The sequence below is a fragment of the Corvus kubaryi genome, unplaced genomic scaffold, assembly GCF_017639235.1.
Source record: "Corvus kubaryi isolate FWS band 111438036 unplaced genomic scaffold, C.kubaryi_AGA036_p1.0 62567, whole genome shotgun sequence".
Classification (NCBI taxonomy): Eukaryota; Metazoa; Chordata; class Aves; order Passeriformes; family Corvidae; genus Corvus; species Corvus kubaryi.
In genome coordinates, this window is record NW_024581458.1 from 1 (window position 1) to 19,642 (window position 19,642).

The 19,642-nt window shown below is 66.4% G+C and overlaps 3 protein-coding genes across 3 annotated transcripts; 1 reads left to right on the plus strand and 2 right to left on the minus strand.

The window, feature by feature from the left end:
• Positions 1-1,607: 1,607 nt before the first annotated feature.
• LOC121672478 (actin, cytoplasmic 2) lies at positions 1,608-4,667 on the minus strand. Its single transcript, XM_042045132.1, has 6 exons — positions 4,563-4,667; positions 4,034-4,164; positions 3,706-3,945; positions 2,958-3,396; positions 2,610-2,791; positions 1,608-2,527 (listed from the first exon to the last, which is right to left on the minus strand). The coding sequence occupies exons 2-6, from the start codon at positions 4,154-4,156 to the stop codon at positions 2,384-2,386; spliced, it is 1,128 nt and encodes a 375-aa protein (XP_041901066.1). The 5' UTR covers positions 4,157-4,164; positions 4,563-4,667; the 3' UTR covers positions 1,608-2,383.
• Positions 4,668-8,151: 3,484 nt separating this feature from the next.
• On the plus strand, positions 8,152-11,634 carry LOC121672476 (fascin-2-like). Its single transcript, XM_042045129.1, has 5 exons — positions 8,152-9,408; positions 10,613-10,769; positions 10,855-10,976; positions 11,042-11,209; positions 11,291-11,634. The coding sequence occupies exons 1-5, from the start codon at positions 8,586-8,588 to the stop codon at positions 11,494-11,496; spliced, it is 1,476 nt and encodes a 491-aa protein (XP_041901063.1). The 5' UTR covers positions 8,152-8,585; the 3' UTR covers positions 11,497-11,634.
• Positions 11,635-11,934: 300 nt separating this feature from the next.
• LOC121672474 (Fanconi anemia core complex-associated protein 100-like) lies at positions 11,935-18,858 on the minus strand. Its single transcript, XM_042045127.1, is given in 10 exon segments — positions 11,935-12,609; positions 12,697-12,783; positions 13,111-13,227; positions 13,859-13,995; positions 14,248-15,002; positions 15,922-16,072; positions 16,625-17,580; positions 17,785-17,903; positions 18,548-18,658; positions 18,660-18,858. Coding segments are annotated over 10 exon segments (2,622 nt in total). The 5' UTR covers positions 18,714-18,858; the 3' UTR covers positions 11,935-12,474.
• Positions 18,859-19,642: the final 784 nt, after the last annotated feature.

Here is a 19,642-nt window from a genome sequence, read left to right on the forward strand (position 1 = left end):
ATCGGGGATGGATCGGGGATGGATCGGGGATGGATCGGGGATGGATCCCGCAGGCCCCGCGCTCCCCCCTCCCCACGTGGGCTCAGACGGACGGGCAGCGCTCCCTCGCTATTGGTCGAGCCTCCACCAATCAGCGGGGGCCGGGCCGGGAGCCGGGCTCCCATTGGCTGTCGGGGCGCGCTTTTGTTCTCGGCACCGGCGCGCGCCCCAAAACTTCCCAGTCCGCCAGGGGGCGCTGCGGGCGGGGCCGAGCCCGCGCGCGGGACCGTGCTGCCCCCTGGCGGCCGCGTCGCGACAGAGCGACAGACACCGGGGGGGGACAGAGGGACACGGGGGGGACAGAGGGACGGGGAGCAGAGGGATACGGGGGAGCAGAGGGACACGGGGGGACAGACGGACACGGGGGGACAGACGGACACGGGACAGAGGGACACGGGACAGAGGGACACGGGGGGACAGACGGACACGGGACAGAGGGACACGGCGGGGGCAGAGGGACGCGGGATGGTGGAGTACTGGGGGGACAGTGAAGGGCATGGACAGACGGACACGGGGCCAGCAAAATGGAAGGACGGATGGGCAAGTGGAGGGACAGAGCTGCGTACTGGGAAGGACGGACAGACGGACAGGGACATGGCTGGAGAGAGACTGGACAAGTTGGCAAAGGGATGGAAGGGTGGCCGGACAGATGGATGGACGGAGAAAGGGACAGATGGACAGGCAGACGGGCACAGGGAGCGATGGACAGATGGATGCAGGGAGGGATGGACAGCTGGATGGACAGACGGATGCAGGGAGGGATGGATGGTGAGCCAGGCAAGTGCAGAGCTGAGTGGACAGATGGACAGCTGGATGGACAGATGGATGGAAAGAGGCTGGACAGACGGATGGCAGGGATGGCAGGAGCAGAACAGTCAGGGGGCACAGACAGAAGGACTGAGGGATGGCTGGACAGACAGACAGGTGGGCGCACAGGGACGGACAGAGGGGCAGCTGCAGCTGAGTGTAGGTGCTGCAGGACACCCCACACCCACCCAGCACAGCTGGGGGCAGCCCCAGGGCTGGGGACCCCCCACCCACACTGGGCCTGACCCTGGCCCGGGCCCGCCGTGACTGGGGGGACCCTGCAGCGCAGGGCTGGCCCTGGCACAGAGGGGACGATGCCACCGAGGGGCCCCTTGCCCAGCTGCTGAGGTGCCATGGCCCCTGCAGCCCCCCCTCGTGCCCACGGTCACCTGGCACCGTCACAGGGACAGCGCTCCCAGGGACTTGGTGTCCCCAAGGGAAATCCCACCCACCCTGGGGGCCCCTGGAGCAAATCCCACCCCTCCCAACACCCAAACCATGGGCAGGAGGCACTTTGGCACCTGAGCACTGCAGGAGGGGTGGGGAGAGGAAGAGCTGGAGCCCCCCAGGCAGGGGCTGGGCTGGTGGGCAGCACCCCGGGGCTCCCCAGAACAGGCCCCTGGAGAACATCCAGCCCATGGAACGTTCCTCTTTGGCCCCAAAACGCCCATTTTAAGCCCAAAAACCCCACCCCAGCTTCCTGGGGAAGCTCCCACCCGATCCCCCACCCTCACGCTCACCACACACAAAGCCAGTTGGAGTTACTGCAGCTTTTTACCATTTTATTTTCCTTACACAATGAAGTGTTGTTGGGCGTTACAATTTCTCAACTTTTCGGATGATTTTTAAACAAATTTTGGTTCTTTTGTTTGCTTTCCTACCGTCACGTGAGAACATTAAGGCAACGTACAAAAAAAAAAAAAAAAAAAAAAAAAAAGAAAAACAAAAGAAAAAAAATCTGACATAAATTAAAACAATGCAGAAATTTACAGGTGTAAATGCGGAGTTTCAGCAACTCGGAGTTGAGGAACTCGAGCCCCGTGGTGGGATCAGGGGGAGGAGGAGGAGGAAGATGAGGGGTGTAAGGCTCGGATGCGATATGTTTTTGTTTTTTTTCCCAACCTTGCTAGAAACGGTGAAAAAAATTCTCGATGGACTCCTACCAGCCTCTACAGGAAACCTGGAATATTCCACACGGGATGTACGGCAAAGTCTGGCTCCAAATACCCTGTACAGAGTGGTCCCGGGGCCGCTGTCAGTGTGGGGGGCCCCTGGGATGCGGGAATCCCGGGATTGGGGAGCCCCGGGGAGCCGATCCGTACAGGGTATGAGCTCAGGGCCCAGCTAAACTCAGCTACAACAAGGTCAAATCAAGTGACAGCGCACCCATCCACGTGTCTAACATCAGGTACAGACTTCCCAAGGGCAGGATTCTTTTGGAAGAAGGCTTATTCCAGTTGCAGGAGGCTGGCATGAGGTGTATGGATGCCTGGGCACACCTCCCGGGCGTGACGCGGCGGCGGGGCCCGCAGTCCGTTTAGAAGCATTTACGGTGCACGATGGAGGGGCCGGACTCGTCGTACTCCTGCTTGCTGATCCACATCTGCTGGAAGGTGGAGAGGGACGCCAGGATGGAGCCGCCGATCCACACGGAGTACTTGCGCTCGGGCGGGGCGATGATCTGCGGGACCAGAGAGCGGGGTCAGAGCGTTCCAGCCTCCCCCTTTGTCCACCCCTGCCCTCCCCCACGGAGCCTTGCCCACCTTGATCTTCATGGTGCTGGGGGCCAGCGCCGTGATCTCCTTCTGCATGCGGTCGGCGATGCCGGGGTACATGGTGGTGCCCCCGGACAGCACCGTGTTGGCGTACAGGTCCTTCCTGATGTCCACGTCACACTTCATGATGGAGTTGAAAGTGGTCTCGTGGATGCCACAGGATTCCATGCCTGGGGGAGGAGGGAGGCAGCCTCATCAGTGCCACATCAACCTCATTAACGCCACCCAGGACCCCTTACTGCCACGCACCGTCCTTTCAGTGCCACTCGAGACCCCTCAACGACACCCCCCCCCCCAGCCCTACCCCTCGCAGAGCAGACCCCACCCCACACCTACCCAGGAAGGAAGGCTGGAAAAGCGCCTCTGGACACCGGAACCGCTCGTTGCCGATGGTGATGACCTGCCCGTCGGGCAGCTCATAGCTCTTCTCCAGCGAGGAGGAGGAGGCGGCCGTGGCCATCTCCTGCTCGAAGTCCAGCGCCACGTAGCACAGCTTCTCCTTGATGTCCCGCACGATCTCCCGCTCGGCCGTGGTGGTGAAGCTGTAGCCCCTCTCTGTCAGGATCTTCATGAGGTAGTCGGTGAGGTCGCGGCCGGCCAGGTCCAGACGCAGGATGGCGTGGGGCAGAGCGTAACCCTCGTAGATGGGCACGGTGTGGGTGACACCGTCCCCGGAGTCCATTACAATCCCTGTGGTACGGCCGGAGGCGTAGAGGGACAGCACGGCCTGGATGGCCACGTACATGGCCGGGGTGTTGAAGGTCTCAAACATGATCTGCAAAGGAGGAGAAAAGGCCAATGAGCAGCGAGCCCCGAGCTGGGTGTGCGCACTCGTGTTAGAACACACATGCTGCATGCAGAACAACCCCGGTGTGTGAAAGGAAAGCCAAAGGATGCAGGCAGAAACACAAATGAAAGAACCTGAGGCGTCAGGGGAGAAATGCCAGGAGAACAGAACCCTGAAAATGTCGGGAGAAACAAAACAAAACAAAAAAAGAACAAAAAATTCAGGTTTTAGATGTAACAAAGAAGATTGGTGAAGGAGATGAGTGAGGGGGGCAAGCGGGCAGGGGGAACACGGTACCTGCGTCATCTTCTCTCTGTTGGCCTTAGGGTTCAGGGGGGCCTCTGTGAGCAGCACCGGGTGCTCCTCGGGGGCCACACGCAGCTCGTTGTAGAAGGTGTGGTGCCAGATCTTCTCCATGTCATCCCAGTTGGTGACAATGCCGTGCTCGATCGGGTACTTCAGGGTCAGGATGCCCCTCTTGCTCTGCGCCTCGTCCCCCACGTAGCTGTCCTTCTGCCCCATGCCCACCATGACGCCCTGCGGAACCGAGCGGGTGAGTCAGCGCCGCCCCCGCCGCGCCCCGGCCCCAGCCCCGGGCCCGGCCCGCGGCCCCCGTCCGCCTCACCTGGTGCCGGGGGCGGCCGACGATCGAGGGGAACACGGCGCGGGGAGCATCGTCCCCGGCGAACCCGGCCTTGCACATGCCGGAACCATTGTCGATGACGAGGGCGGCGATTTCCTCTTCCATGGCGGAGGCTGCGCCGGGAGGGAGGAAGGGAAGGGCCGGGTCAGCGCCCGCCGCGGCCCCGGGAGAAGCCGCTGGCGCCGGGCCATGCCCGGCCCCCCCCCGCCACCGCGCCCCAATGGTTTCTTCCGTTTGAATAGCCCGTTTGAATCTCCCGCGCACTGACGTCACCCGCCGCCTCCACCAATAGCGACGCAGCCCCCCTCACACCCCCACCAGCCTGTACCCACGGCCGACACCATCCCAACGCGGCGCGGGGGGGGGGAGGAAAGGGGGGGAAAACACGCGCTACTCGGCCGCAGCCCGCGGCAGTGCCGGGTGGAAGCGAACGCGGTGAAAACCGCCCACCCTGCCCCCGGAGAATGGGGAGGAAGGGGTGCAGGGGGCGCGGTGCGGGGCCGTGCGGTACCTGCTGCGCGGAGGTCGCTTCTGTGGGCGCTGCGGTAACGGTGACGCCTGATCCGCTGCCGCCGGCTGAGTGAGACCGCCCGGCTCCCAGCCCCGCGCTTTTATACCCGGGGGCCGAGAGCCCCGCCTCCTCGGCCGAGAACATCGCCATATATGGAGATCTTTCAGAAACAGGCGCTCTCATTGGCTGGCGCGGCCCAGGCCACGTGGGGCGGCTGCCGCGCTGGCCCCGCCCCGCAGCACCCCGGAACCTGCATGGGGCGGGGGGGTGCGGGGGGGGCGACCCCCGGCTCCGGCGGGACCCCCTGATCCCGGCGGGACCCCCCGGCCGTGCCCCCACCCTGGGCGGCTCCGGGACCCCTCCCGGCAGCACCTCTGGGAGTGCCGGGCCGCCGCGGGCCCGGCTGGGCCTGGCCCCGCACCCCCAAGTCGGGACCGCGCCCCCCACCCCGGGCAGCACCGGGCAGCACGTGCACCCCCCCCGGGCACCGGGACCCCCCCACCCACGGCACCTGCACCCCACACCCGGGCACCGGGACCCCCCCATGCATGGCACCGGGACCCCCCTACCCACCTGCACCCCAACCCGGGACCCACCCGTGGGTCATGCACACCTCACCCAGGAACCCCATCCCCCACCCACAGCACCCGGGACCCCCCAGCCATGTCCCCCCCCACAGCACAGGGCTGGGGACCCTTGGTGCACCCCGACTCGCCCCCAGCTGCCCTCCAGACCCTGCCCTGCACCCCACAGGTGACGCTGTGTGTCCCACAGGTGACACCTCTCACTGGCGGGTGCTCCAGGGGGCTACGGGCACCCCCCGACCCCCCGCGCTCCCCCCAGCCCCACAGGCCCAGCTGTGCTGCCCCTGCACTCCACGGACACCCCACACCAGTGCTGACATCCCAGTGACCCCAGTGACACCCCAGTTTGAGCCACCCCAGCCCCACTGGAGCCCCAACTCCGGCACCCCCGCACTGCCCCAGCCTGGGGGCTCCTCGTGTCCCAGCCCCTCTCCCTCGGGGGCTGCCCCGGGCCCTGTGCCCCCCCTGCCATGGGGGGGTCACGGTCATGTGCAGTGTCAGACGGGTGTGTGCCAGGGGCCTTGGGCGGCCATGCAGTGGGACCAGGTAGCCACGCCCCATGTCAGGTAGCCATGCACTGTGTCAGGTGCCACATATCATGTCAGGTAGCCTTGTACTATCTCAGGTAGCCACGTACCATGTCAGGTAGGCACACAGTGTCAGGTAGTCACACGCTGGGCCAGAGGCCCAGGCACCACACCAGGTAGCCACGTACCACCAGGTAGCCAAGGACCATGTACCAAGTCAAGTAGCCACACCCCATGTCGAGTAGCCATATGTCATGTCAGGTAGCCACATACTGTGCCAGGTAGCCACATCCCATGTCACATTAGCCATGTACCATGCCAAGTATCCACCTAACATGACAGGTAGCCACGTACCGTGCCAGGTAGCCACATGCCGTGCCAGAGGCCCACGCACCAGCCACCCACTTCAGCTCCCGGTGCCACTCAGGCCCACGGCAGTGGTGGCCACTGGCGCCGCCGTCCCCATGTCCCACGGGATTCCCGCCCCTGCCCAGCCCTTCCCAGCAGCTCCCGGCGCCACCGGCACGGGTGACACGGGGGCTGTCGGGGTACAGAGACGGCGGCGAGTCGGGATGGCCCCGGGGGGGTGATGGGGGTCCCGGAGGGTCCCGTCACGGCTCGAGGGGTCTCGTGTCCCCGCGCCAGCGCCGTGTCCCGCGGGGCCGTGGTGGGACACGGAGGGCCCCGGGGGGTCTGGCTCGGGGGGCTGCGCAGGTGACACCCGCACCCCGCGGGTCCCGGGGGACATCCCGGCCGCACTCCCCGCCCGGACACAGCCCCGGGGCCGCCCCGCGTGGGCCGCCCCCACCCGTGACTCAGGGCGGGCAGGGCCGGGCAGGGAGGGGCAGGGGCGGGAGGACGAGAAGGAGGAGGAGGAAAAGGAGGAGGAAGAGGAGGAGGAGGAGGAGGAAGAGGAAGGCACCACCCCCGCCCCGCCCCGCCCCGCCGCCCGTCCATCCGTCCGTCCGTCCCCGCTGCCCGTGCGCAGGGGAGGAGTGATGGGGTGGTGATGGGGGCTGGTCCCACCTCGCAGGTCCCCGATATCCCTCCTGATCCCCACCCCGACCCCCCGAGCCCCTGCCCTGACACCCCCAGGCTGCTGGGGCACGGTTGAGGCCCCCCCATCCCTCTGCCAGCCTCCTGCCAGGAATTGGGGCCCCCGGCTAGCCCAAGACTCCAATATTCCTCCCTGGATGGAAACCAGGAGGGGCTTCCACCACCCAGCACCCCGACACCACTCCTGACTCCGAGAACGACCCTCACCCCAAGACACTGCCTGACCCCCCAGGGGTGTGTGGCACAGTTGAGCTCCCCCCTCTTCCCGCCCCCCACCAGAGCTGTGGAATGCGGACCCCCCCGGGAGCCCAGGACCCCCATTTTCCGCCTGGGAAAGGTGTTGGGTGAAAATCGGGACCCACCTGGAGGGGTCACCCACCCCAGCCCCCTGCGATGCCCCGGCCGGAGGAGTTGTCACGAGCTTGTCCGGTCTCAGCAGCCCTCAGTGGGGAGGGGTCTCGCTGTCACCAGGCCGGGGGGACTCAGGGACACGATGTGGCTGTGGGACAGCGCCCAGGGCCCCCCCGAGGGGAACCTGACCCCGCCGGGGGGGCCGGGGGGTGCCGGGATGTATAAATGCCGCTCCCGGCTGCCTTGCCGGGCAGGTGCCGGCGGGCACCCACCGAGAGCCACGCGGCCACCCTGCCACCCGCGGCCCCCCCGGACCCCCCCAGGACCCTGACCCACTTATTCGCCCCGCGCCGTGGCCCGAAAGCCGACCCGGCTCCGTTTCGGGGGTCAGTTACAGCGGCCGGGCGGCCGCGGCTCGGGTGTCGCGGCTCGGGGGGCCACGGCACCCCCCGGCGCGGGCAGAGCCAGCCCGGCATGAAAAAGTCATGAGCAACCAAAGCTGGGGCTGTTTGCGGGAACAATAACCGGGCACCGGGCTGACACCGGAGCCGCAGGGCCGGGGAAAGGCGGCGGGAGCCAGCGCGGCATCGCCACGGCACGGCCAGACGGCGGGACGGGGGATCGGGGCACTTTCGGGGGACCCAGGTGGTGGCAGAGCCCATCCCCGCCCGGCCCCAGGTGCCCCCGGCGGAGCGTGGCCGAGGCCGGGGGTCCCTGCGGCTGCGCCTGCTCCGGCCGGGGGGTCCCAGCAGGGCTGGGGGACGGCGCCTGCAGGGTTGGAGTGGGGACTGTCCCCTACTCCGCTGTCCCTCCCGTCCCCCACGCCCCCATCCTGTCCTGTCCTCGCCGAGGGGCCGGGCCCTCATCTCTGGCATGAGTTTCAGGCGGTCTCAGCCCCGAAGGGACCCCACGCCCCGGGGGTTGGCTCTGGGGGGGGGGGGGTTGGGGGTGTCCGTGACCCCGATCCACAGCTGCAGGAGGGATTTGGGGCCACAGGACAGATGGAGGCCAAGGGCCCCAAAGCAGGATAAAAGGTTTACACTAATCAAAATGCCTGGCTAATTGGAAAAGGCGCTTAGGGGTTGGCCGGGAGGCGGCGCGGCTGGAGGTGACCCGCTGCTGAATCAGAGGGGCCGGTAACCTTAACCCGCCGGGATCGGAACGGATACGCCGGCCCGGATCGAGTTCCCACCCAAGTTTTCCACCCGCGGCTCCGCCACAGCCGGACGGGGCCGCGGCGAGGGACGGTGGCGTGGCCGGGGGCTGCCGCGGTGCCCCCTCGCCCGGGCGCCCCCGGTGCCCATCGCAACCCGGCCGGTCTCTAATCCCACCTGCGGGTAATCGAACGGGTCGCAGCCCCCCGGGCCCCCGTCCCGCTCCGTGGGTCCGGGGCAGCGCAGCCGCCCCCGCCGCGGGCGCTCCGTCCGGCCCCGCCGCGACGCCCGGGCTCGGCAGCGCCGGGGAGCCCCCGCCGGCCCCCGGGGGCCGCCCCGCCTCGGCGGAAGATGCCAACGAATGGCATCCACCAGGTGCTGAAGATCCAGTTCGGGTTGATCAACTGCGAGAGCCGGTACCTGACGGCGGAGAGCTTCGGCTACAAGGTGAACGCCTCGGCGCCCAGCCTCAAGCGCAAGCAGATCTGGACGCTGGAGCAGGATGAAGCCGACAGCTCCATCGTCTTCCTCAAGAGCCACCTGGGCCGGTACCTGGGCGCCGACAAGGACGGGAAGGTGCGCTGCGAGGCGGAGCAGCCGGGCCGGGACGAAGGCTTCAGCATCATCACTCAGTCGGACGGGCGCTGGGCGCTGCAGTCGGCCCCGCACCGGCGCTTCTTCGGGGGCCGCGAGGACCGGCTGTCCTGCTTCGCCCCCAGCGTGACGGAGGGCGAGCTCTGGACCGTGCACCTGGCCATGCACCCCCAGGCCAACCTGCTGAGCGTCAGCCGCCGCCGCTACGCCCACCTGAGCGCCCACGAGGACGAGATCGCCACCGACAGCAACCTGCCCTGGGGGGTGGACGCGCTCATCACCCTCTGCTTCCAGGACAAGAAGTACAGCCTGCGCACGGCCGACGAGCGCTACCTGCGCTGCGATGGCACCTTGGTGCCCGAGCCCGGCGCCGGCACTGGCTACACCCTCGAGTTCAAGGCCGGCAAGCTGGCGTTCAAGGACTGCGACGGGAAATACCTGGCGCCCACCGGACCCACCGGCACCCTCAAATCCGGCCGCAGCTCCAAGCCGGGCAAAGATGAACTCTTTGACCTGGAGGAGAGTCACCCCCAGGTGGTGTTCACGGCGGCCAACGGCAGATACGTCTCCATCCGGCAGGGTAAGAGCTCCCCACACCCCCCTACCCGCTCCCTGCCCACCCAGGGACCCCCACACCGGGGGAGACCCCACAGTAACAACCCCAGAGCACTGTGCCTGCCTGGGGGGAACCCTACAGCCACATCCTGGGGACATGGGGGACCCCAGCCTGGCTGCTGGAGAGGGACATGGGAGGGTCCTGTCTGCCTGGGGGGGGGCTGGGGTCAGTGAGGATGGAGTGGGAGCAGCTGTGGGGTGGGAAGGGCTGCGGGGGGAATGCGTGGGTGTGTGTACACACGTGTGTGCACGTGCAGGGCTGTGTGTGAACACGTGTGTGCACTGGCAGGCTGTGGGAGTGCACAGGTGTGCACACACACACACGCACAGGTGTGCAAGGCTTCGTGCAGCATCCACAGCTTCACACGTTTGCCTGTGCACACCGCACACGATGCCCTGTGCACACACGTGTGTAGAGCCACTGGACGGTAGGACAGGTGAGCAGAGGCCCTCGGGACCTCCATGGGCTCTTTGAGTCCCAAGGGACCCTGCTCGCCCCCAGGTGCCCCCTGGGGACGGTGCCACCCCCGTGCCAAGCAGCTTAGTGCCGGGTGACGGGGGGGACCAGCTATAAATAGGGGGTTTGTGACCAGATGGACACAGTGGTGACAAGCTGATTAACCAGCCCAATTAGCACAATTGTTCGCAGGAGGATTTGGGGGGGAGGGGGAGGGTGGCCGTGGGGCAGCAGTGGTGATGGTTGGGGTGGGACAATGGCTGGAAGGGGATTGGTCCTGATGGTCAGAGCAGGATCGCTGCCAATGGCCAGAGCGGGATCAGTGACCATGGACGGAGTGGGATTGGTGACAATAGCCAACAGAGTGGAACCGATACCCATGGCTGCAATAGGATGGGTGCCAATGGCTGTACTGGGACAGTGACAATGGCTGGACTGGGATTGGTCCTGATGGCCTGAGTGGGACTGGTGACAGCAGCTGGAATGTGATCGGTGCCCGTGGCTGGATTGGGATTGCTGACAATGGCCAGAGCGGGGTCACTGATGATGACTGGAGTGGGACTAGTGCCAACTAGTGCCAAAGTGGGATCGGTGACCATGGCCAGACTGAGAGTGGTTCCCAGGCCCAGGACAGGACCAGTGCAGGGAGTCAGAGAGGAACCAGTGCCAGTGTCTGGAGCAGGACCAGCACCAACATCCACTCTCCCCCCAGGTGTGAATGTCTCGGCAAACCAGGACGAGGAGCTGAACCACGAGACCTTCCAGATGCAGATCGACCGCGACACCAACAAGTGCAGCCTCCACACCAACACTGGCAACTACTGGACCCTGGTGGCCCATGGGGGCATCCAGGCCGTGGCCACCGAAATGTGAGTGTGGGGTGCAGCGTGGGCTGGAGAGACGGTCTGGGGGGGACACACGCACCTCCAACTCACGCTGTCCCTCTGCCACCAGCGCTGCCAACACCATGTTCGACATCGAGTGGCGCGGGCGGCGCGTGGCCCTGCGCGCCAGCAACGGCCGCTACGTCTGCACCAAGAGGAACGGGCAGCTGGCGGCCGTCAGCGAGGCCGTGGGTAAGTGCTGGGGGGGCAGGGGGGACGGGGGGTCCCTGGGGTGCTGAGGGCCGCGTGCTGCGCAGGGGAGGACGAGGAGTTCACTCTGAAGCTGATCAACCGCCCGATGCTGGTGCTGCGAGGGGAGCACGGCTTCGTCTGCTACCACCGGGGCTCCAACCTGCTCGACTCCAACCGCTCCGTCTACGACGTCTTCCACATCACCTTCAGCGACGGCGCCTACCAGATCCAAGGTGGGTGGGGGGCTATGGGGGGGGTGGCCCTGGGGGTCTGTCCAGCCTGCACTGACAGCCCCCCCCCGGGGCTCCCCGCAGGCCAGGGGGGCAAGTACTGGTACGTGGCGAGCAGTGGGTCGGTGTGCAGCGACGGGGACCTCTCCGAGGATTTCTTCTTCGAGTTCCGGGAGCGGGGCCGCGTGGCCATCAAAGGGAAGAACGGGCGGTACCTGCGCGGGGACCCCGCGGGGACACTGCGCGCCGACAGCGAGTCCGTGCTGCGGGCCACGCTGTGGGAGTACTGACCCCCGGAGCCCCCACCACGGCCACTCCTGCCCACGGGCACCAGCCTGTCCCTGGCAAAGGGGGGTGGTGGCAGCGGTGACACCGTTCGTGGCAGCTGTGCCCCCATGACTCATGGCATTAAAGTCACCTGGATCACACCGGGGCAGCGCTGCATCCTCCTTCTCATTGAGATCCAGCACTGTTTCCCTCCCAGGAGCGCCAGACCCCATGGAAAGGGCTGATCCGGGGACAGTGGGATGCAGGGACCCCCAGGGGTGCCACATGGGATGGGGGTGGTCAGCAAAGCAAAGCCACTGCAGGCAGGACCCCGAGGAGGTTGGGGAGCCGGTGGCCCCCCTGCCACGCTGGGGGAGCAGGGGAGTGGCAGTGGAACCCCCCACCCCGGGAGCTGCCAGGACCCGCCGGGAGGATGGAAAGGAACAGAGCCAGGCACGGGGTGAGCAACAGGATCGTTTTCATGGCAGACGACAGAGTTACAGACAGTGGAGAGGTGCGGGAGGGGCCGGGGCCGGACCACGCCGCACCAGCACGGAGATACGAGATCATTTATAGAAACAACGGGGGAGCGGAGACCCCCTCCCCTGCCCAGCAGAAAACGGGGCTCCCCCGGGCACAGCACCCTGTTTGTCCTGATCCTGAAGGCGGCTCGGGGGGCTCAGCCCGCGGCCGGCCCGGCTCGGCACGGCCACTACACTACCACGGATCCACAAGACAGCGCGGCCCCGGGGGGCTGCCCCGGCCTGGCCGGGCTGGGGGGCGGCGGGGCAGGGCTGGGCCAGCCCAGGAGCCCCCGCTCCGCCACCGGAGCCCCGAGACCCCCCGGTGCTGCCGACAACACGACCACGAAACACGCACAGACACACCCCCCGCCCAGACCGCCGCCGGCCCCACGCCTGCTCCGGGGGGTGGGGTGGGGGGGCTCTCCCGCGGGCCCCGCCCCGGCCGGCGGGGTTTGGGGCGGGCTGGCCGCCCCCCGCTCACAGCAGGACCAGGCTGGGGTTCCGCAGCTGCCGGTAGATGTCCAGGAGCTTCTCGGCCGTGGCAGAGCCCTCAGCCCCCTCCTCACCCAGGGGCGGCTGGTCCCGGAGGGTCTGCGCCTCCTTCAGCAGCATCTGCGGGAGGGGGCCGGGGGGTGAGGCACGGGGTGGTGGCGGGGGTCCCACAGCGTGCTCCCCACGGGGAGGGATCGGGGGGCTCACCTCGTGGTTGGCTTGGATCTGACGCAGGTACTGCATGCGGAGGTCGGGGGGTCCTGAGCCCTGTGCTGCCTGCTCCAGCACCAGTGCCTGGGGGAGGGAGGGTGCTGGGGGAGCTGGCAGCACCCAGCCCCAGCAGCCCCCAAATCCTGGGAGCCCCAACCCTGGGAACCTCCAATCTGAGGGAGTCTGAGCCCTGGGGAGTCCCAGCCACGGGGAACCCCCCGAGCCCTGGGGAGCCCCAATCTCAGGGCAACCCAAGCCCCAAACCTGGGATCCCCAGATCTGGGGACCCCCAGCTCCAGTGGTGCTGGTCTGTCACACCATGGTGCCACAGAAATGCCCCCCACTGCACCCCGGGCTCCATTCCGGGGGGTTTGGGGTCACTTTGGGGTCCCCCCTGCCCCCGGGGGGTACCTGTATGCGCCGGATGATGGCGTGGTGTGTCTTGCTCATGTGGGCCAGGGACGGGCTCTCCATCAGGATCTCCACAGCCTGGATGGGACCCGCTGGGCTCACGTCATCCACGGTCACCTGGACAGCGAGAGCAGTGTCACTGCCACCCTCACTGGGCAGCAGGGGGCCAGAACCCCTCCCCACGGGCACCAGGCTCCCCAGAAGGCTCCACACACCCCCAAACCCTCCTGCCCCTCCCAGGAGCAGTTGCTCCCAGCCCGGTGCCACCAGATGAGCCCTGTCAGGATTGAATCCAGCAGAATTAACGCTGTCACTCATCATCCCACGGACATCTGAGCTCTCAGGTGCAAATCCACCTGCATCAGGTACCTGGGGGCCCCTCAGGTGGAGAGCTGGGCAGAAATCCCCGTTTTCCCTGTGCCTTTAGAGAGGAATTTTGCATGGGGTAGATTTACAACCTAAATCCAAGTACGTTTTCCCCTCGTTTTTTAGAGCCAGAGAAACGGGAATATCTGGAGAGGGAGGGAAATGACCACAGCCTTTGGGAAGCCCAGGGCTGGCAGAATGGACCGGGAATGCCGCCTGTCCAGCCACGCACTTGAACCCCAGCCCCACAGGAGGGGGTCAGAACGGCACAGCCATGCATCCACTCGTCTCCCTGGCTCCAGGAAGGAGCTGGCTTTGTGGGACACGGAGCTTCCCTGCAGGCTGACCCCATTCCTTGGCTCAGGGCTAACCCATTCCTTGCCTCTCGGACGAGCAGCTGGACGTGGCCACCATCGGGCGCCATGCCACGTGCCGATGCCACCTCCGTGCCGCTCAGTGCCTCAGCCCCGGGGTTCTCAGCCAGCAGCCAGCGCAGGGTGGCACAGCAAAGTGGGACATCTGGGGACCAAAGGACAAAGCAGAGATGTGACACTGCTGACAGCGCGTGCCCGAGGCAGCCCCTGAGGGGTGGCACGGGCTGGACCCCTCCCCGCTGGGACACGCTGAGCTCAGTCACGTTGTGCCAATGTTGTGGTGGGGGCAGTGGGGTCACACAGCCCAAGGGAGGGGCTGTGACAGTGCCAATCTGCCAGCGCCCCTGCCCCAGGAGACTCCCCGGTGCTCCTGGGATGCTCCTCTCCAGGGACCCACCTGTTTCCGAGGTTTTGAGAGCATTTTTCAGCAGCTCTGAGGACACCCGGATGGACGCTGCCGAGGGGGGCAGGTTCTCCTCTCCTGGGGTTTTCCCCTCCTCGGGTTCAGTCTGTTCCCGGGACACTTTGAGGAAGGTCTCCACAGGGTCTGAGGGGGCAGGGGGGGCATCGGGCCCGGGGGGGCTGCTCCCGAAACGGAGGCACTGGAGCATGTCAATGGTGCATTGGCTGAGGGGCAGGCAGATCCCCTCTCTGTCCGGGGACAGCAGGGGCGAGTCGTCGGGCAGGAAGTCATCCAGGTCCTCGGAGGAGTCGGAGCCGCTGCCCAAAATATCCCGTAAACTGTAGTAGAGGGCACAGGAGATGGTCAGAGGCAGGTCCAGCTTGGTGTCCGCAGTGGGGCTGAGGGGCAGCGTCAGCTCCCGCTTGTTCCCAGGGAGCAGCTGGTCAATGGGGAACGTGAAGGTGGTGGCCGAATCCACAGATTCCTCCTCTAAGGCACAGGGGCTGGCCAGGAGCTGGACACAGAGGGTCCAGCCCTCCTCCAGGCTGTACTCGCTGCAGTTTTCCAGCAAGCAGGAGATGGTGACGGTGTCCTGGAGCAGGAGGCAGCTCCAGTTGGCAGTGACGGTGCAGGCGATGGGCTTGTGGCCCTCGTGGCTGGAGAGCAGCGCCGCGCTCACGTTCATCACCTGGTTCAGGCTGGCCAGGGCTCGGTTCCTCTGGTCCACGGCCTTCTTCAGGAAGGACACTCTGCAAGGACAACGTGACAGGGATGAAACAGCGGGAGGGACGCCGGGATGGCGCTGTGCTGCCCAGCTGAGCCGCTCCTGGCATGATTTCACCACAGGAAACCCCCAGCTTCTCTGCCATGGCAGCCACAGATCCACGTCCCCATCAGAGCTGACCCTGTGGAGCGGCTCCGGACAGCCAGACCTCAGGAATCCCCCTGTGGATGGAGGGGGGGCTCGGCCACAGCCCCTCCCCACACACAGCCAGCCATGGAGGATGGAGGCATGTGCCTGCCCTGCCTGTTACTGCTGGCTTGGCACGCGTGGCAGGCGCCTGGCACCCTGCCTGTGCCACCTTCTGCTGCCATGGCTGCCGCTGCCAGCCCGCCCACAGCGCTGGGGGTGGCTGTGCCATGGGAGGGGGCTGCCCTCAAACACTGCTTTTATATTATCGAGGGTGGGGGGGCTTCCCAGCCACAAAAGGTAAATGCTGGAGCAATTTCCCAAGAGAAAAGCTTGAGGAGAGATGGGGGTGTTCGGCCTGGAGAAAAGAAGGCTCCAGGGAGACATTAGGGCCCCTTCCAGTGCCTAAAGGGGCTCCAAGGGAGCTGGAGAGGTACTTTGGAGAAGGGCCTGGAGTGAAGGATAAAGAGGAGTGGCTTCCCACTGACAGAGAAAAGGGCTAGATGGGATATTGGGAAGGAATTCTTCCCTGTGAGGGTGGTGAGGCCTTGGCACAGGGTGCCCAGAGAAGCTGTGGCTGCCCCACCCCTGGAAGTGTCCAAGGCCAGGTTGGACAGGGCTTGGATCAACCTGGGAAAGTGGAAGGTGTGGATGGAATGGGATGAGCTTTAAGGTCTCTCTTACCCAAACCATTCTGGGATTCCATAATTAAGTACTGGCAAGGACCTGCACAACCCCCAGCTCGGTGCCACCTTTACCTCTCTGAGGTGTCCCCTATCCCCGACAGCAGCTCCTTGATCCTCCGGCCAATCTCAGCAGGGGTCAGCTCCACGTCCGGCTCCTCGGGGCTGCACAGGCCACAGGACACGAGGCGGCCCTTGGCCGACAGGGCCAACAGCTCCGACTCCCCTGCGGGCACAGACGGGGCAGGTAAGGGGCCAGGAAGGGAGCAGGGGCTTCCTGGATGGCTGAGGTGGATGAGACAGGGAGCAGGATGGCACTGCCTCCCCAAGGCAGTGGGATATGATGGAGGCAGACATGGATCACCACAGCAGCCCCCACTCACACGCAGACCCCCAAGAAGGGACCCCACCCTGTGCCTGCCCAGCCACAGCCAGCAGCACCCAGCTGCCACACAGGGGTCCTGCTGGTGACACACGCAGCGCTGCAGGCAGCCAGTCCAGAGGCACACTGAACACCCCCTTTTTGGAGGGAGCCTTACTGGCTCGGGGCTGTCCCAGGCTGTCCCGTGCGGGGAGCCCACGGCTGTGAGGGCCAGCCCCTTCCTGCAATACCGAGCTGAGGGACTGGGAATGGGCAGGGAAGAGCAGGAACCACAATGGGCAGGAATGACTTATAGAACCAAGAGGAGCCAACAAGGATGAAAGATGGAGCCCCACCCAGCCCACATGGAGCTGCAGAGGGAGGAGAGGCGGGATCCCACCCCACTGCCCCCAGTACCTTCCGAGGCCCGAGAGGACAAGGAAAGAGCCACGACACTACAGATACTCAGGCTGGCAGGGGACAGCACGGGGGGCAGCACGCCGGTGCCATTCTCTGTGTCCTCGGGGTCCGAGGAGTCGCCCGCCCAGTCCAGGTCGACGGCGGAGATGTCCGAGTGGGTGCTGTAGTACATGCGGGAGCCGCTGCCGCAGGCCGCGCACAGGATGGGCCCCCGCAGGTAATATTCCCTGAGCTCCGGCACCGTGGCCTCCTCCTGCTGATCCGCCTTCACGGCCACCATCTTCCCGTAGTGGCCCACGGCCACCACGCAGTCACAGCCGGGCTCGCCTGCGGGCGGCTCGTCCTCGGCGTCGTCGGCCGCGCGCCGCTCCGTGCGCAGCGCCCCGATGAACACGATGGGCTCCTCCAGGTGGTGCAGGATCTTCACGGGCGGAGCCGGGTTGGACACATCGCGGCAGCCGTCGGCGGCGGCGGGCGAGGAGCTGAGGGCTTTGAGGGGCACGGAGCAGAGCTGCCCGTCCGGGAAGCCGCACAGGATCATGGGCGACTCCAGCATGGCCACGTCGATGCCGAAGAGGAGGCTGAACAGGGGCTCCTCCAGCACGAAGCCCCCAGAGCACCACAGCCCCTGGGTGCCGGGCGCGGCCGCGCAGCACAGCACGGGCAGGAAGCAGGAGGGCGGCGCGTCCCCCGCGTCCCCCGGCGCGGTCCCGGGGCAGAACTCCACCTGGCTGACCTGCCGGTACGGGGGCCCGTCCTGCTCCGGGCGCGGCAGCTCGTGCAGCCGCATCCACCACTTGCCCTCGTCCTGGGCCAGCGTGATGACAAAGGTGCTGAGCAGGGTGAACATGCTCAGGCTGGCGTCGGGGAAGATGCAGGCGTCCGCTTCCACCGGGAAGACGCCGGAAGGGCCGTTGCTTTCTTGGCCGTCGCCGTCCGTCTGCTCCATTAACCTTTGGGAAAACAGGGAAGAGCTGTGAGCCAAGCCGTGGGGAGAAGCCAGCGTGTCCCTTGGCCGCCTCTTTGCCTGGCCCTGGGAAATGAACACCTGCAGGAGAGCTTTTAGCACCGGGAGACATGGATCCAGAGCCTCACGCTTCCCATGGCAGGAAGGGCAGCCCTGGGAGCTCAGGGACAGGGGGCCACCCCTGGCTCACCTGCTCTGCTGGTCCAGGGACACGCAGTAGATCCCGCTGTGGGCGCACAGGATGTAGAGCTGCCGGGGCTGGGGCAGCAGCTCCACGTGCCACACCTGGTCGGGGCAGCGGAACACGGCCTGGGAGTGGGGACAGAACCAAATGTCACCTCCCACGGCATCCGGAGGGGTGGCAGAGACAAGGCGGCTCCCTGCAGAGGGGGATCCAAAGCGATTTCCAGGGATAAATGGATCCCTGGGCAGCACCCAGCTGGGTGTTCCCGGGTGGGGGCTGGGAGAGGGGCTGTGGCAGCCTGTCATTCCCGCTCCCTGAGGGGAAGGAAAACAGGGAGCAGGGTACGTGCTCTACTTTGCCGAGCGGGAGCGCAGTGTGGGAGGCAGATCCCGCTCTTACAGCGGTGGATTTCTTAGAAATGATAATCAGAACAAATTAACAAAGGCAGCAGCGTGTCAGTCAGGGTGCTGTGACAGCGGGGACAGCGACCAGGCCTGGGGGAAGAGAAGCCCCTGTGCTGGGGGGAACGAGCCCGTGGAGTCTGATCCAATGTGTGTCCCACAGGATTGGGAGAGGGGCCAGCTGGCAGCACCCCGAAACCCCAAAGCAAGGGGTGCTGCTTGTAGGGTTTGTCTGTTGGATCCTGATGGAGGAAATCCAGCCACAGGGAGTGGGGACATGACTGGGGCGTGTCCCCACTGTGTCACGGGACACTGTCCCCATGGGATGGGGGACACAGGGTGAACCCCCACCCCGCCAAGCCCCTCACCTTGAGCACTTTGCCCTCCTGGTCGTACACATAGACGAACTCGGTGCCATTGGAGAGGTAGATCTCGTTCTCGTGGCACAGCACCCGCGGCTTGCCTGCCACCAGCCCCCCCCACCGGGCAGCAGAATCCGGCCAGGTAATCCACCCTGTGCCCCACCTGTGCCATGGTGCCGGCCTGGGCACGTGGGGAGGGGGCGGGGGGACACCGAGGGTGTGAGGGGGCTGGGCCCGGACCCCCGAGCTGTGGCAGTGTGTGGTGACACAGCCCTGCAGACCCCCGCGCCCCTGTCGGAGCCCCCCAGCCCCCCACAGCACGTGTCCGGACCCCCAGTCCTCCCGGCCCTGAGCCCCACAGCCCCTTCCCCTCCGAGTGGGACACGCAGGCCCAGCCGCACAAACAGCCCCTTCCCAAGCACCAACCTCAGCCCCCCCCATTCCCACCTCCACAGCCCCCAGACTCCCCCACATCACAGTCCTTGTACCCCAGACTCTCCAGAGCTATCCCAGAGCCCCCCACATCACAGGCCTTGTACCCCAAGCCCCCAAGGCCCTGCCTCACAGCCCCCCACACGCCTGAGACCCCCACACCCCCCCCAAGCCCAGCTCCACTGGCAGCCCACCACCCCAGTCGCCCGCCCTGCCCAGCCCACAGCTCCCGACCCAAGCCCCCGTCCCTCGCCCCCCCATCCCGCCCCCAAAATCCCTCCCGGAGGGGCCGCGGGTACCGGGCGGGGGGGCGCGGGCGGCTCCGCTTTACGGCTGCGCGGCGGCCGCCGCAATGGGCGGGGGGGAGTTTACGACAGGCCGTAAAGCGGCGACGGGCGGGGGGCGGCTCCCGGGGGTCGGTACCGGGAGGGGAGGAACCCCCGCCCCGCCAGTGACCCCTCCCCTCCGCTCCCCATCCCGGCACGCGGGGAGAAAGGAGCGAGGCGGGGCTGGCGGCAGCGGCTTTATTGAGAGAGAGAAAGGGGCCGGGTGGGACCCCCCGGGGGGGCCAGAGCCCACCCCCCCGCGAGTTGACCCTGACCCACGGAAATGGACCCCCGCCCCCCAAAAATCCCCCAAGTGATGGCCCTGAGCCCCTCCAGCTTGAGA

Excerpts from the sequence above, each read along its gene's own strand:
- LOC121672478 (XM_042045132.1), bottom strand. The coding sequence starts at position 4,156 with ATGGAAGAGGAAATCGCCGCCCTCGTCATCGACAATGGTTCCGGCATG. Across the intron at positions 3,946-4,033 it reads TCGGCCGCCCCCGGCACCAG|GGCGTCATGGTGGGCATGGG; the intron begins GTGAGGCGGACG and ends TCGGTTCCGCAG. Across the intron at positions 2,528-2,609 it reads CCAGCACCATGAAGATCAAG|ATCATCGCCCCGCCCGAGCG; the intron begins GTGGGCAAGGCT and ends CTGGTCCCGCAG.
- LOC121672476 (XM_042045129.1), top strand. The coding sequence starts at position 8,586 with ATGCCAACGAATGGCATCCACCAGGTGCTGAAGATCCAGTTCGGGTTG. Across the intron at positions 10,770-10,854 it reads CAGGCCGTGGCCACCGAAAT|CGCTGCCAACACCATGTTCG; the intron begins GTGAGTGTGGGG and ends CTCTGCCACCAG. Across the intron at positions 11,210-11,290 it reads CGGCGCCTACCAGATCCAAG|GCCAGGGGGGCAAGTACTGG; the intron begins GTGGGTGGGGGG and ends GGCTCCCCGCAG.